The sequence below is a fragment of the Salvia hispanica genome, chromosome 4, assembly GCF_029641045.1.
Source record: "Salvia hispanica isolate PSC_SH4W2 chromosome 4, Shi_PSC_v1, whole genome shotgun sequence".
NCBI classification, from domain to species: Eukaryota; Viridiplantae; Streptophyta; class Magnoliopsida; order Lamiales; family Lamiaceae; genus Salvia; species Salvia hispanica.
The window spans coordinates 35,249,837-35,267,881 of NC_142695.1; the positions used below are offsets into that span (position 1 = coordinate 35,249,837).

Here is an 18,045-nt window from a genome sequence, read left to right on the forward strand (position 1 = left end):
AGGCCGATCAAAGGAGAGAAGAGGAAGGTCCAAATCGAAAAGACGAGCTGCCAAAGATGAGTGTGCTTTCTGTTATGAGAAAGGACATTGGAAGAAAGACTGCCCAAAGTTGAAGAAGAAAGAAAAGGCTTCGCAGGATGCAAATGTTGCTGAATGCAAAAATGATGCGGAGTCGGATTGTTCTTTTACTGTTTCACCTACAACATCGCATCCAGACGAGTGGATATTGGATTCAGGTTGCACCTATCATATGTGTCCCATAAACGAGTGGTTCTTTGATTTCGAAGAACTCAATGGCGGACTTGTTTATATGGGAAATGACAGTCCATGTAAGACAGTCGGGATAGGCTCAATCAAGCTGCAAAATCAGGATGGATCCACCAGAATTTTGAAGGATGTGCGGTACGTGCCCCAGTTGAAGAAGAATCTCATCTCTTTGGGGGCCTTAGAATCTAAAGGCCTAGTTGTGATGATGCGAGATGGAATTCTTAAAGCAACTTCAGGAGCATTGGTGATGTTGAAAGGCGTGAGGAAGAACAATTTGTATTACTACCAAGGTAGTACAGTTGTTGGGACAGTAGCAACCGCAACTTCGAGTAACAAGAAGGATGCAGAAGCGACGAAGCTTTGGCATTTGCGATTGAGACATGCTGGTGAGAGATCATTGCAAATTCTCGCCAAGCAAGGATTGCTGAAAGGTACGAAGTCTTGCAAATTAGAGTTTTGCGAGCATTGTGTTCTGGGGAAACAATGAAGAGTGAAATTTGGCACTGCAATCCATAATACCAAGGGAACTCTGGATTACGTGCACTCTGATGTGTGGGGACCTGCCAAGACTCCGTCACTTGGAGGTAGACACTATTTTGTCACTTTTGTTGATGATTTTTCCAGAAGAGTTTGGGTGTACACTATGAAGAGCAAATATGAAGTCGTTGGGATTTTTTCTAAAATGGAAAGCTCAAGTTGAAAATCAGATGGGGAGGAAGATCAAGGTTCTCCAGTCAGATAACGGTGGAGAATACAAGGGTGATCCTTTCCAAGATGTATGCCAGGAGTGTGGCATAGTTCGGCACTTCACAGTGAGAAATACACCACATCAGAATGTAGTGACAGAGCGTATGAATCGAACACTAGTGGAGAAAGTTCGTTGTATGTTGTCTAATGTTGGGCTAGACAGAAAATTTTGGGCTGAGGCCCTCACATACGCTCAACACATTGTCAATCGTTTTCCATGTTCTGCCATTGATGGCAAGACTCCTTTACAAGTATGGTCCGGTAAACTTGCAACTGATTATGATTCTTTGCGCATTTTTGGTTCTGTTGCATATTATCATGTCACTGAATCAAAATTGGATCCACGTGCTAAGAAGGCTTTGTTTATGGGTTTCAGTGTTGGTGTTAAAGGATATCGGTTATGGTGTTTGGAGTCTAAGAAGACAATTGTAAGTAGGAATGTTACCTTTGATGAATCTTCCATGTTGAATAAGGTAAATCCAAATAGTAGTGATACTTCGCAGCAGGTGGAGTTCGAAGATGCAGTTGTGATCCCGACTACGAACACCACAAATGACTCTCCTACGGAAGAAGAAGAAGAGTCAGATGATGAAGAGGTTCCACCCCAAGAACCTTCGCAGCAATCAGAGCCAATCAAGAACCTTTGGAGCTGGCGCTTGACTGTGCCAATATGAAAGCACCGCGAGTCGGTTTGTTTGGATGGAGAAGATTTGTGTCCGGTGGGATTTGAAATTTTGCCAAGGTGGAGATTTGTTGAATATTGTCTACAATATTTGACTTTTGTCAAATATGAAACTTGGGGGGGAAGGGGGTAAGTTGCCTATAAAAGGAACTCCTCCCCCCCCCCCCATTTGTTATGTGCCTCAAATATTGTACTCTCTTCTCCGTTTAATATAATCGGAGACGTAGGCAATTTGGCTGAACTCCGTTATCAAAGTTTTGGGTGTGTTCTTTCATTATTATTTATTTTGTTCCGCATTTATTTCTGGGTTTGCTTTTCTGCTGTGATATTGTATTCAATATTATTTGCGGGTTTTGTAGTAGTGTTTTGTACACCGACTGATAAATTCTGTTTGGAGTCTGGTAATTAAGAGAGGACAGTGTCCCCACCAGTTTTTCCAGAGAATTTATTTGGGGAAGTAATTTTATCGAGGTAGACCCCATTGGGTTAACTCTAAAATTACTGAATCGGTTCATTTCACTATTTGAGAGAAAATTTACCCAGTTTTCTCAGCATATACAGTAGTACAAAATAGAGAGTAAACTAATGAATATAATCAAATAGATCAGTGGAGATTGCATAATTTAATATACTAAAAAAATGACCCTTTCCAAATCATATACGTCTGCATAATGTAATTATTAAATATTCAGTTCATCCATAAAAATAGTTTTCTTTATGAATTATATGAATTTTAATGTAGAGATGAGAAAAAAGTAAATATAAAATGTGAGAAAGAGAAAAAATAAGAGAGAGAGGGGAATAAGTAAATGAGATGGAAGAAAAAAATTGATAAAATATGAAGAAAAATTTTATTTTACAATAAAATTATTTTTTTTTGAATACGAGAGAAATAGTAATATAAGATTATTTTTCAGTGGTATGAGGGTGTATATATCAAATGAATTTACTAATATTAAAATTCGATGTATTGGACTATTGGTATATGATCATGCACTAAACTGTTTTACTTGTATGCTTGTAATATAGTGAAAGATTCATAGTATTTGCTTCGACTCGTAATGAAATTTTTTTAGTGTTCTTAAAATATGAATACTTACCGAAGTTAGATGTCACCTAATACCGTAAGGTTATGGGATCAAATTCTGGACTTCTCTACTTTTGACAGTAAAGTGTAAGAAGTGGCTAAGAAAAGGATACGAATCAAGGTTGGCAATGGGGCTTCTACAAAGTTTTGGCTTGATAAGTGGACTGGGGGAGATATACTTAAGAGGATGTTCCCGAGACTGTTCTCGATCTCTACACATCAACATCGTCTCATTGGAGATATGGACACTTGAGAAATAACCATTTAGGGTTCGTTTGGTAGCTATGTCATGTTTCGACTAGACATGATACCATTATGATAGTAATCATAGTTTCGATTAGTTAATTTACATATATTGGATGTTTGGTAGATTAAGATAATTGTGAGTTATCTTATTGTAGTGTTTGGTACAATAAGTCACAAGTAAGGATTAAAATTATGATTGTCAAAATTATCCTCATTAGTTTAAGTTAATTACTAAACTATCATCATTTTACCCTAATTATTCCTATAAAATCGTTTTGTTTAAAATTAACATCTTTTCAAGCTAAACTCCTTACAAAAATTAGCATCTTTATATCAAAAAACTTATATTTATTTTGGTATTCTATTTTTGTGAGCATTAATAATTTTGGACAAATTTTATGAATAATCAATTATTATTTTGGACAAATTCTATATGAAAATATTTTATCAAGTACCAAATTTTATATGTTCAATTTTTTTGAAGTTTAAAGCGTTTGTGGATTGAACAACATCGTATATTTATGTTCAAAACAAAAGCAATTGCCTTCAAGTATTACGTAATTATAAGTATAATATAATATAATGTAAATAAAGTAATATAATGAGAATATAATACGATTTAATGTAAAGTAATATAACGAGAACATAAAGTAATATAATGAGAATATTATAATATAATATAATGTAAATAAAATAACAAAGTAATATAATTAGAACAACAAATTGACATCAACAAAATTCTTAATATGATTTAATAGGAAAATGACGTCCTTCAATACAACAACTAAGTAAAATTGATGGGTTAGAAATTTTGATGGGTAAAATTGTATTTTGCTAACTTAACTAGGCTTCCATGATAAATAACATAAGATTTTGGGTAGTTACAAATATGACTAAAACATAAGATTTTCAGTGGGCTTTGTGCGGGCCGGAAATAAAACACGGGCTACTATGTTTGGTAACATAACTACCAAACACACAAATAAACCCAGATTAATCTCTTATCTAGGCGAAACATAGCTACCAAACGGCCCCTTAGTGTGGAAGTTTACTTGGAGAAGAAACTTGTTTGTTTGGGAGGAAGATTTGATCGGAAGTCTTTACTTAGCCATGGATCATATGTCCTTGAATGAGAGCGAACGCGATAAAAGAGTTTGGATCTTCAATAAATCTAAGGTCTTTTCTGTTTCTTATTTTTGTTTGCAGATTGCTCGTATGATGGGAAATGACAACAATCAATTTTTCCATGAAACTTTGGCGTGGCGTAAAGTTGCCCCACCACGTGCGCAACTCTTGGTGTAGTTTATCTTTTAGGAGCGACTCAATACAAAAGACAAATTGTTCCATTTTGGGATCCCTGGAGTTGAACATAATCTATGTGCTTTTTGCAAAGAGGAACCAGAGACTATCGATCATGCCTTTTTCGGAAGTAGGTGCTCAGATATCCTTTGGTATTTTGGTTGCAGTTTTTGAAATCTATCCGTTTGCATGCCCAAGGACCCAATTTCGTGCTTTCATAGTTGGATGAGCGCACCTTTCTTCAAGTTTGATAGAAAGCTATGGCCCTCTCTCTTCTACGTGATAGCATGGTCCATTTGGTGGCTTAGGAACAAAGTTGTCTTTGAGAAGACGGTCCCAAATTGGGAAATGGAGAAAAGGTTACTACTTTGGAGGGTAGGTTCGTGGATCAAAGGGTGGTGTCCAAAATTTCCCTTTATATCAGGGAAAATGTACGAGGTCAAGATTAGAAGATGGTTGGGCTACAAGCTTAGAACCAAGAATGCAATCAAAGATCATTGAGGAGGTAACCTTCTTCTTGCATTCGACTAGTTGTTTTGTGCTTTGTTGTGCAGACTTGCTTGTGGTATGAGTTTGTTGCGTGTTTTGTGTACTTCCTTTGAGGTCTTTGTGCCCTTGTATGATTGGTTGTTAGTTTAGCGTTGACTTTAGGCTTCTGGTACTTTGAACTGAGTTGTTTTGGTTTACTACTCCCTCCGTTTCTTCATAGTTGAGTCATTAAGTTTACAATAAAAAATATTTTGGAGTATTATAAAAATCAATGCCTTATAAATAAGAACTTTGGGGATGACAGAGATTTTAATGCTAATTTGATAAAAATAGGAGGAAGATATAAAGTAAAATTTGTTGAAATATTGTTAATGGAGAATGTGGTTCACCTTATAAAAGCAAAAAACTTGCCAAACATAGAGGTGGACTAATTTTGTGGAACGAAGTAAAATGCAAAAAAGAAGACTATTGTTTGGTAATGGACGGAGTCTATCGAAGTATGATGCATATTACTCTTGGTATTAGCTTTTCCAGCGTGGGTTTGTAACACCGAAAGAAGAAACCTTAATATTAGCGTTAATCCATGCCACCTATTTTTCAATTCTGGAGCCACCACTGACACCATGCATACCATACTTGTGCATGCAGAGCTGATGTCGGTCGTACACAAATTTGGTTTTTAATATGAACTAGTATCAACCTCGTGCGTTGTACAACCTATTGAATTTTATTTAGGGTTAAGTATCAATACTATAAAATGATTTTATAAATTCATAAAAATATCATTGTATGAAATCTGAAATCATAAATATATAAAATAAAAAGCAATTATTAAAAAATATAAAATCAAACAAAGAAAAAAAAATACTAACACATATACCGAATGAGAAACAATATTATTATTTCAAGTTCTAAACTCATAAAACCAAATAAGTTTATAAACTAAAAATTGCACAAAAATCACATATCATTAAATCACTTTCAGATCTATACTACAAAAGATCAATCACAAACACATGCCAATAAAAATAATGTATAAATACAACAAAATAGCATGGAATATACAACCGATATCAATATGCATGCATTTAGCCGGAAAAAAAAAACTGGTTGCATACCCTAAGGCCATGTTTGGTTGCCAGGATTCTATCTGGGAAAGTAATCTGATTCCTTAAATTTTGAATTTTGTTTCGTTTTTTAATCTAATTGGGAAAGTAATTAGAATCCGAAAACAAGGAAAGTTAGTACAACTTTCCAGGATTCTGAATCCTAACTTTTCTTAGGTATTCTTTTTCCCAGTTTTAGGATTCTTACATATTTAAGCAATATAGTATAGTTTTATTATTATTATTATTATTATTATTATTATTAATTACAATGTTTTAAAAATAATTTAAAATTATAAACCATACCTTAATTTCACTATAATAAATAACTATAATTAAAATTACCCTAATTATAACTATATTTTATAATAATTCATAATAGTAATTAATAATTTAAATATAATTATATAAATTAAATAATAAATAATAAATATTATATTTTATAAATTAATAATTAATCAATAAAGTCATAGTGCAATTTTAATTTATAAAATTTATTCAATTATAATAGCCGTAAATATTATATTTATTATTATAATAAATGAGTATAATATTCTATTCTATGTAACTATAATTATAATTATATTATTATATTTTATGATGGATAATCCATATTTAAACTATCCATCGTAATAATAAATATAATAATATAATAATTATTATTTATAATTAATAATTTATTAAAATTTTTACAATATTATTCTTTTCTATAAATAAAAAAATAATAAGTATATTTTTAATTTGGTGTTTAAATTAAATATAATTAAAATCTTGATATTTTCCAAACACAGAAAAGTAAAGTTACTAGGAATCATATTCCTGGGATTCATTTTCCTAGGAATCATTTTCCTTGTCAACTTTACTTTCCCGCCAACCAAACATGACCTAATAGTATTCCCGCATCGCCTACTTCCCGTGTAGTTGCTACCACCGATACCACGTCCAGGAAAGACAAATGAATAAGAGCTGTCACCAACCTAATATTCATATACATGAAAAAATTATACATTCGACACTTCACAATAGTACATGAAGAAAAGGGAAAAAAATCACATAATTAAGCTCGACACTTCAAAACATAAATCACTTCCACCATAAAGACCTGCAAGGAGAATAACATAAACAATAGGAAGAAGAATTTGAAAAGGCTGTGTTCATGGACGGCCACAGCAAAGAGGGCCACCCCGTCTGCTACAGCGGCTACGACGAAGATGAAGAGAAGAGAAGAAGATTCTTGAGGTGGAGGGTTCGGTTCATGGAGAAGAGTGTGAGAAATTTGGATTTCAGACATGGAGGGTTTCCACCATTGTTCAAGTCAATGACCTCAACAACTCTCCCGGCTTCAACAGATGGGAGCTCATTGAAGCTTTTCAGGATAATTATCCTGAATTTGTTGCCAAACAGGTTAATGGAATCTCAAAGTTAATAGGTTAGTGGATAATTGAGTAAGTGGCAATGAATGTCATTAGAAGGTAGCTAATCATGAAAAAAATAAAGAGTCGTATCAATATTTCATTTAGATTAAATAATACAATATTTAAATTTAATAATATAGTAAGTATATTAGAAAAATCTTTTTATATTATCAATGACATTTATGTAATTATTTCTAAAACTCCTCTTTTATATATTTATAGATAGATAGCAAATGTTTTTTACACTATAAATGTTTTTTTAGGCTTAAGATTTAACTAGCTTAGGTATGTAGTTAATAAAATAGTACGAAAACTGTATAACTAGATTCTGAATTACAAATATTTAATTAACAAATTTATAATGAATTAATGCATGATTCATTTGTAAAACAGAAAAACGAGAGATACAAGAAAAAAGAGAACTATATTGATAATTTCGAAACTGAGCACTACTTAAAAGAGGAAAGACGTAACACTCAATAAAATTTAAAATGTATAAAACTCAAAATTGGTCCCCTATATTAATCTAGAAAAAAATACATTCAAGTGTGATAGCTTCTGATGCCAAACAATACGAATTGGTCCAATTTTAATTTTCACAGTTCCGTCTAATACTAACAATCAAATGCATTTTTCACCGAATTAGTAGCATCTTAAAAGGCTACTTAAAACATAATGTAGAGGAGTATGATAACTAAACTTTTGATGCATTTCACCATACATAAAAACAATCAATCCATGCACTAAAATCTTACATACATAGATAACATTATTAGTTATTACACCCTAGATCAAAAGTACATTATCATCACACAGCTACCATCACACAGCTACCATTACACTGACAACAGAAACAAGCAATACCTCTTCCTGCTTGATACTCTTTATAAGCTCTGCTACAAAGCATAACCTCATCTACCTCAATATTTAGTTCTTCCGTCGCCTTCAGTGATCACATCTTTAAAAGCACCGCCACTCGGAATCATAGGCAGCACGTGCTCTTGATGCGGGACAATCACATCCAACAAGTACGGGCCGGGGGTGTCCAGCATCTTCTGCAATGCTGCCCTCAGATCTTCCTTCCTAGTCACCCGGGCTGCTGGTATGTCGCAGGCCTCTGCGAACTTGAGCATGTTGGGGAATATCTGCGACTCATCCGAAGGGTTTCCCAGATAAGTGTGGGCGCGGTTGGCCTTATAGAAACGGTCCTCCCATTGCACCACCATGCCCAGGTGCTGGTTATTCAACAGCATTATCTTGATCGGAAGGTTCTCCACTCTTATCGTGGCCAGCTCTTGGACATTCATCATGAAACTCCCATCGCCATCAATGTCCACCACGACAGCATCAGGCCTCGCAACAGCAGCTCCAATGGCTGCAGGAAGACCAAATCCCATCGCGCCAAGACCAGCTGAGGTCAGCCACTGCCTCGGCCTATTGTACTTGTAGAACTGCGCAGCCCACATTTGGTGCTGCCCCACGCCCGTGCTAATGATAGCATTTCCCCCTGTCAACTCGTCGAGCATCTGAATTGCGTATTGAGGGGGGATTGCATCTCCAAACGTCTTAAAACTCAAGGGGTATTTGATCCTTTGCTCCTTCAACTCATCCCTCCACGCTGAAAAGTCGAGGCTAACACCACCACCGTGCACTTTATCCTCAAGTATCGAATTCAACCCCTCAAGAGCCAGCTTGATATCAGCACAGATCGACACATGAGGCTGCTTATTCTTCCCAATCTCAGCCGAGTCAATATCAATGTGAACAATCTTAGCCCGACTAGCAAACGCCTCGAGCTTACCAGTCACACGGTCGTCAAACCTAACCCCAAACGCAAGCAACAAATCACTCTTGTCCACTGAATAATTAGCGTACACAGTGCCGTGCATCCCCAGCATTTGCAAGGCGAAATCCTCATCCGAACCAGGATACGAACCGAGCCCCATCAAGGTGCTCGCAACCGGAATTCCAGTAAGCTCGACGAATTTCCTCAGCTCCTCACTCGAATTCAAACAACCCCCTCCTACATAAAGCACCGGCTTCTTCGATTCGGATACTAACCTAACAATTTGTTCCAACAACATCTGGCAAGGGGGTTTAGGCAATCTAGACAAATAACCACTCAATCGCATAGGCTGATTCCAATTCGGAACAACCATCTGCTGCTGAATATCTTTAGGAACATCAATCAGAACAGGGCCGGGCCTACCGGATCGGGCTATAAAGAAGGCCTCTTTCACAATTCTAGGAATATCATCAACATCCAATACGAGATAATTGTGCTTCGTAATTGACCTAGTTACCTCCACAATTGGGGTTTCCTGGAAAGCATCGGTGCCAATCATGCGGCGGGGGACTTGGCCGGTGATGGCGACCATCGGGACGCTGTCGAGGAGGGCGTCGGCGAGGCCAGAGACGAGATTGGTGGCGCCGGGGCCGGAGGTGGCGATGCAGACGCCGGGGACGCCGGAGGCGCGGGCGTAGCCCTCTGCGGCGAAGACGCCGCCCTGCTCGTGGCGGGGGAGGACGTTGCGGATGATGTCAGAGCGCGTGAGGGCCTGGTGGATCTCCATGGAGGCGCCGCCGGGATAGGCGAAGACGTCGGTGACGCCCTCGCGCTCCAGGGCCTCGACGAGGACGTCGCTGCCCTTGCGCGGCTCGTCGGGGGCGAATCGGGAGGGGAAGGGGGGATCCTGAGGTTGGGTGTTGGTTTTGGGGGAAAATAGGACGTTTGAGATTTGAAGGTGGCGGCGGCGGAGGGGGGAGGGGGCGGAGGGATGGGGGGATGGAAGAGTGAATCGTGCGATGAGCTTTGGTTTGGTTAGGAGAGAGGTGTTGTTGGTGATTGCTGGGGAGGCGGAGGTGGAAGCGGCGGCCGCCATTGTCGACGGTGTAGGGTTAAACTTCAAATTCTGGGGAGGAACAGATATGAAGGCAAGTCTTATTAAAAGTGCGGAGAGTATCTGAAATGACGCAAATAACCTTGCTGATGGCTTTCAACTACATAATTTCTGGCTGCTGCTACTAATCAACCTCAACTTGCATACTAGTGTCGATCTAAAACGTTGTAGATTTTTGTTCTCATAAATTAATTTGGACTAGTATAAATGTACTATTCATATAGATGGAGAATTACCGTGCTGCCTTGAACCATTTCCAATCATTGACACCAATGTTTTAAAAATCGGACTGGTGAACGAACCGATGTAGCTATTGGTTCACGGTTCAACTGGTCCGACCGGTTGAACCACTGGTCAGACAGGAATACTGTAGCAACACACTTATATAGTTAATTAAATAATATATTGTGCAAATAATTAAAATAATATCAGTAATAAACAAAATTAACAATTATAATGCATTGTTTTGAGCATTCGTAACATAAAATATCAATAATCCTACAATCTATATAACTTTCTCCACCGAAAAGATGCTAGAACAAAACTTTTTCTAAATATTATACCACTGTACTAGTTGTATATTTTTACTATATAAAATTTGTTATCAAAACCTCAAGTCCTCAACTTATTTATTCAATAAAAAATTTGAAAAGTAAAGAGTAAAAACATGTTGGTTAAACGGATGGCAGATTTTAATTTAAAAAGAATAAAAATTTAAAAATACATCTTAACTAAAGGAGCGAATATTTTGTAGTAGTACTTAATAAATTAGTACAGCAGGAATAGAAATGTTGTATCCCACATCGATGAGTAAAGGTTGATTCATAGCTTGGAACTTCTATAAATAAAGCACAATTGCCAATTACAATGTTTAAAATAAAAGTTAAAAGCTTTAAACTGGTTTAACTGGTCATCGGTTTTCGGTTGAATCGGGCGGTTTGAGCGGTTTAAAACGGCCCGATAGTGGAACGGTTTTATCGTCTAAATCGGACCAGATAAGGCGTCGGTTCGCGGCTGACCGGTCCGACCGTCTGGTCTGAACTGGTTTTTAAAACACTGATTGACACCAAACTCAAATCCACTTTTGTTGAGTATACGTTACATAAAAAAGTAGTTTTACTCCAACTATTTAGATCAAATTTAAAATTTATACTCTCTTCATTTCATAGTTCATAGTAATAGAGTCATTTTATTTCCTTCACTCATTTAGAGAGAAAATAATGTACATTTCATAGTAATAGAGTCATTTTATTTCCTTCACTCGTTTAGAGAGAGAATAATGTACAGAAAGACTTGTCTAGCCACGTACCATTGTCATATTCATTTGCATCAAACAACATAATAGACCACTGAAGGATATTGTATGCTAGCACATCATAGATTAAATATAATTTCTCTCACTACCCCTCGATGCTCAATTATTTCGTTAACACAAGGCACAATCGTGAAAAAAAATACTGTAGTAAGTGGTTTACTACCTGTTTGCAATGTGCAACCATGGTGCAGAGAGGCTTCTCCACCAAAACATGTTGGGATTTGGGGTGGCTTATAATTAATAATATCCATCAAGATTTCATAGTGAGTCTTGTTTGGGGTTGATACAATCACTACATTACACACTCCGCTGTCCAACAACTCCTTGTGAGACAATAAAATACTTTCAGAACAACAATCAATATAGAATCTAAACACTCAAACAAAACAATCTAACAATGTATATACCAAATTCTATTCTGTCGTACCAATGAAAAAGAAACTCAAAAAGAAAATAACTCGCATTTCATCAATCAATTTAACCAAAATGAATTTTTTTTTTTAAGAAAATAAGGTTGAAAGCATGTTGCGATTGCGACTTTTTATGCCAACTGACGTCTTATATTCAAATATGAGTTCACATCTTACAAAATCCACACTACACACATATGTATAAATGAAAATAGCATGTCACGGGTGACTTATTATTCAAATGGATATCCTAATATCACATATGGCACGTGGCATGTTAGAAATAGATTCCATTCGTACGGACGACGCCATCATGCATTCGGGTTATATGAAGCACAAGAAGTAGCATTTGTTAATCTAATTGTTCCTTTACCATTCGTAAATTCGCGATCAGAGGTGTTTCCCACATCGTCGAAAAGTTTGCGTGGATTCATCTTACCCTATTGTTTACCCGCGGCCGAATAAGATTGTCCACACATGTGTGCTTTACCCGAATAAGTTGTCTCATCAAATTTTGCTTCCACAAGTATGTCGGATATGGTAATGACCACGTCATTATTGTCCTGCTTCAAATCTTCACCATCGATCAATATTTGCATATGTGATGCACTATTTATTAGCACTAAATATACATGCAAGTATACAGGGTAGATCTAGTACCGGGTTGTCGAACACGGGGAATAAGATCACCAATTGGCTACCTTCTACTAAGCTTCTTTTACTATTTGGAGAACCATAAAATTTTTTGAAAACAATTAAATTGAAAACAGAAAGCGGATGAATGCAGCACAAACTAGAGGTCGAATAAATGAGATAAGAGAATTCCAGGGATGTGCATTCACAACTATGGTTATACAAATTCCTACTGCAATACCCTAGCACCAGTGGCGGACACAGGTGGAGGAGGTGAGGGGCTTAAGCCCCTCCCAAACCATTTATTTTTAATAAATTTCTATAATAAAAATTTTCAAACTCTTTAGAAACGTATATTCAGCCTTCCCAACTTAATATCTTTGGGGTTTAATGTGAAAGAGATTTAATGGGAGGAGGGGCTGAAAAATAAATTCACAGAGAAAATTTCGGCAATGGCTGCCGCCGCATGAAGTTGGGATGAGGAAGAAGATGAATTTTAATGAATATAATAAGAGTAAAGGCCAAAATTGGTCCTGAACATATGACCATTTTACGTTTTTGGTCCAAAACATTATCTTTTGGATTTTTTGGTTCTGCACACTTGGAAATTTAATCATTTTGGTCTTCCGTCAACATTTCCGTTAAAAACTAACGGTCAACGGATTTAATCACGATTTTGACCAAATTAAACTTTTAATTCAAATTTTTTACTCCCTAATCAATTCCCTAATTATTTTTACACTTCAATTCCATCTTCTTCCTTCCACTTAACATCATCCAAAAATCAAAAGGTGATATTACTCATTTGAACAGAACGCAAACATAAAAAAAAGGTAAAATTGCAGAAAATATCGATAGGCCAAGATCTTCAACACCAAATCGAACTACCAATTGAAAAAAAAAATCCCCAAAAGATGGGTTTTTTAAAGGAAAGATCCAAATTTGGAACTAAAAAAAGTGAAATACGATAAGGAAAAACTTAGATCCAGGAATTAAGTGATATCACCCATCTAGAGAAGAAAGAGGGAACGACTGAGATTGCACAGCAAAAAAATCCATGGTCATCTCCCTCATCCTCACACTCTCTCTCTCTCTCTCTCTAATAATCTAACCCCATTCAGTCATGTTAAAGGGGTAAAGCTGAAACACACCCTCAATTACGAGCTCCTCGCCGCCCTCGTCGACATGGCTGCCGTCGCCGCCTATGTCAGCACCCTCCGCTACCACGTCGTCCCCACACGCCACACCTTCGCCGATCTCAAAAACCTCTCCGCCCCCTTCTTCGACACCCTCCTCTCTGACTACGCCGTCCTCATCGGCAAATTCCGCGACGTCCACGTCTCCACGGATCGGGCCTCCATCGGCCTCATCGTCGACGGCGTACAGGTCGCCTACACCGATCTCTTCGTCGGATCTAGAATGGCGGTTCACGGAATTGACGGAATTTAAATAACTAGAGTTTGAGAGGAAGAGGAAGGAAGAAGATGAAAGATGAGAGGAGATGAAGGAAGAAGATGAAAGATGAGAGGAAGGAAGAAGATGAAATTGAAGTGTAAAAATAATTAGAGAATTAATTAGGGAGTAAAAAAATTAGAATTAAAAGTTTAATTTGGTCAAATTCGGTCGTTGACCGTTAGTTTTTAACAGAAATGTTGACGGAGGACCAAAATGATCAAATTCTCATATGTGCAGGACCAAAAAATCCAAAAGATAATGTTTAGAACCAAAAATGTAAAATGACCATATATTCAGGATCAATTTTGAACTTTACTGATATAATAATAATAGTTGTCTTGGTCAATCCCTACTCCCTAGGTGGCACGTTTACTACTAGTATGAAATTGAAAAGTGTAACTATATATACATTCTAAAATTATTAAAACAATTTTTAAATTGTTTCCTAATTAGACACTAACACTTGTTATTCAAATGAGAATTATAACTTCAATCGGCGAGGTGAGGTCAGTTTTTTCATTTTGTCATATTCCATCCTTTTCTAAAGGTAAGATTTTAGAAAATTTTAATACAAAATTAATAAATAAAAAAAAAAGAAAAAGTAATAAAATTAATATTGATGAATTATGTAGTCTATTTTCTAAAATTGAGAACTTTTACTTTTAGAAAATAAACTAAAAAAGAAAGAATTTTATCTTTAGAAAATGGAGGGAGTAGTTCACAAAATCACATTGTACTCTCTCCGTTCAAAAAAAATAGAGCACAATTACCATTTTTGGTCGTGCACAAAATATAGAGCACATTCATTTATGGAAAGTTTTCAACAAATAATAACCCTACACATCATTCCACTAACACTATTTCTCACTTAGTTTTTCTCCTTCTCTCTTCTCTCTTACTTTACCAATTCTACATTAGAACCCGTGTCATACGCAAAACAAATTGCTCTATTTTTTGTGGACGGGGGGAGTATTAGATAATTATGCATTTTTATGTAGATATTTATTGCTTTCGGAAAATAAACACAACTAGATTAATTTTATATATCATATATTTATGCATTAATTTTTTCTATTATTTTGATTTTTTATAATATATATAACACTTTATTCGTCCATAAAAAATAGTCTCATTTGTGAGTGACACAGAGTCTTAGTGAGAAACTAATAAAGTAAGAGAGAAAGAAAAAAATAGATAAAGTAAAAGAGAAAGAGAGAATAATGGTTAAAGTATGAGAATGAAACTTTCCATTTTTAAAAATGAGATTAGTGGACATCCCAAAATAGCAAAGTGACACTATTTTTCATGGACGATCGCGTATGAAAAATTTTAGTGAAGCCCCTACCAAAATTTATTTCTGCGTCCGCCACTGCCTAGCACAGTTTATACTTCGATAGGACGAGTTACATAAGTTCTGCCCGTGCGGTACAAGCGTAGATTACTAACACTAAGGTTCTCAATCCTAGATTCGTAACTCCTAGAAGCTCCTAAGACCCTTGAAAAGTCCTCGCTCTCAATTAACAGTGCCGTTTTAAGGGAATCTAATTGTAGTGTCTATTAAGTGGATCTAACTAGTCAACCTCCTCTCACGATTATGTAGCAAGTAATAGCAGATCAGCATCGAATGTGTCACTCAAACATGCAGTATTACGGAACAACTTAAGGAAGAAACGAAGTATAAACAAAACGGATATTAAATAGAAAACGGAATTTGTATAAACCAAAAAGAGTTACTAACGCATCCCTAGAATCCTATGAATTTAGTTTGAAGGGAAAACAATGTAAACATAAGTACTAAAGTGATAAAACCCAAAGGTAGAATCCTGTAGCCTTGATCTTCACTTGACTCCGTCTTCAACCTCTTGCACAGTGATGAACTCTCATATATTTTTGCTCTAGAATTGTGAGGCAAAGAGTGTAAAAGGTGTGTGTGAATGAAGAGGTTTAAGGGAGTATATATAGGGAGTAAGTCGAATCCTATGGATGAAAGGAAAAGATTGGCTAATCTTTGTAAAATCTGGAGAAAATTTAATTAAATTCGTGCACCGCCTTTTTGCAGCGGGCCGTTGCGCTTTGGCCAGCGGTCGTTGTGCGTTGTCCGAAGCCTCTGCGGATTTGGGTAGCGGTTGCTGCATGTCCTGCAGCGGTCGCTACAAATTAGTCCAGTGGCTACGGATTCTCTCAAGCGGTCGCTGCACACGTCCCAGCGGTTGCAGGACGTCTTGAACGCGCCAGAATTCTATCTTCGACTTTTTCCTATCTTTTTATCTCAAATATGCACAATTCTCACAAAACATGTCAAAATACCAAAATAGATAAAATATGTGAAATATGGACATGAATTGCGATTTAGACACTAAAAATAGACAAATTAAGGGCCCTAAAATAGTGCAAAATCCGAGCGTATCAATTTGCTTGTAGTCGCATTCGCCATTAATAGTATATGTTCCAACAAATTCAGAATCCTGAAGAGAACATAGTACATATGAAAAATAATACTCCCTCCGTCCCGGCTAAGATGACACATTGCTTAGCCGGCACGGGGTTTTAGGAGTTATTGGTTAAAGTGTTTAATTGGAGAGAGAGAATGTGAGTGTAAGTATTAAAGTAGAGAGATAAAGAAAGATGGATATTTTAATAGGAGTGAGAAAAAATGGTTGAGTGTATTAATTGGAGAGAGAAAGTTACCAAAAAGGGAAATGTGTCATCTTAGTTGGGACAAACTAAAAAGGAAAACGTGTCATCTTAAGCGGGGCGGAGGGAGTACCTTATAACGTGAGAGAGATCAAACACAAAATTATGGTTGGCAATTTTTGGCACGACACGAATCCACACGAAATTAATGGTTTTGGGTTAAAGCTTAATGAGTTCGTGTGCTTATCGGGTCGACCCGTTAAGAACACGAAAATTTCATGTGGTGTTACCCATTAAGAAATAATATTATAATAGTATTAATTCTTATTATTTTCAATACTTATTACTCCATCCGTCCGGCATTAGGAGTTCCGGTAGACCATTTTCATCCGTCCGACATTAATTCCCGGTTAGACATTTCCATAAAAAGTGAAATAAAAATATTATAAAATAAAATACAAAAAATCACTAGTAAAAACACATCCAAAGAATAAAGCAAATAATAATGCAAATGGGTCCCACATTCCATTATCATACACTCCAATTTTTACACACTCAAACATTTCTTAAAACTCGCACCCAACTCAACCAGGACTCCTAATGCCGGACGGAGGGAGTAAATTGACTCGCATATCTCATTTAAATATTTAATCACTCATTTAACTGCGTGACTTCGCCACTCAGCTCTTCACCGTTCTGGTCTTGGAGTTAATTCATCGTCGTTTGCTTTCTGTCCACCATCTCTAGTCGTCAGTCTTTGGAGTTTGTTCATCACTTCTCATATTTTAGTGACTCCTTTGGTTTCCGTCTGTTCTGAAACACGGGCTGATCTGATTTCTCCAGATATAACTTTCTCTCGTTTTTCACTTAATTTTGTCCTTAAATGATGCTTTATTTTAGTGGGCTCTGTGCTTATGTATGAATCAAGATTCCATTACAGTAGTTAATTAGAAACTCTATCTTCCATCTTGTGAGCAACTTTTGTCTTTTTACACGAAATTTGGTTCCTTTATTAACTAGTACTTTTGTTCTTTGCCACGATTTGTTGTGTCATATGCTAATAAAAATGAAATTTTACTACTGTTCAATATGATTATGAATTATACTTATATTTTGTCTATTTGTGGTTTTACCTTTCATATATGAGATTTTTTATGTTTTTTTATGTCAAGTACAACTATATTCATACAATGAGAATGTTACTAGAAGGATACTCCTATTTTGTGTAGAAAGTTCACTAGGAACTTCGTTTGCTGCAAAAAAAGCAATGAGATAAAAAATTTGATATTCAAAATTGGACTAGTAGTTGAATGAAAGATTAGTCATGTCACGTCCGTAGCTGATTAAGGATGATCTAGCT

At 36.3% G+C, this 18,045-nt stretch overlaps 1 protein-coding gene across 1 annotated transcript; it reads right to left on the reverse strand.

Annotated features, from left to right (window-relative positions):
- Positions 1-8,026: 8,026 nt before the first annotated feature.
- On the reverse strand, positions 8,027-10,254 carry LOC125195690 (acetolactate synthase 2, chloroplastic-like). The gene has a single exon (XM_048093850.2). It carries the CDS (start codon positions 10,218-10,220, stop codon positions 8,259-8,261), a length of 1,962 nt encoding a protein of 653 aa, XP_047949807.1. The 5' UTR covers positions 10,221-10,254; the 3' UTR covers positions 8,027-8,258.
- Positions 10,255-18,045: the final 7,791 nt, after the last annotated feature.

Excerpts from the sequence above, each read along its gene's own strand:
- LOC125195690 (XM_048093850.2), bottom strand. The coding sequence starts at position 10,220 with ATGGCGGCCGCCGCTTCCACCTCCGCCTCCCCAGCAATCACCAACAAC.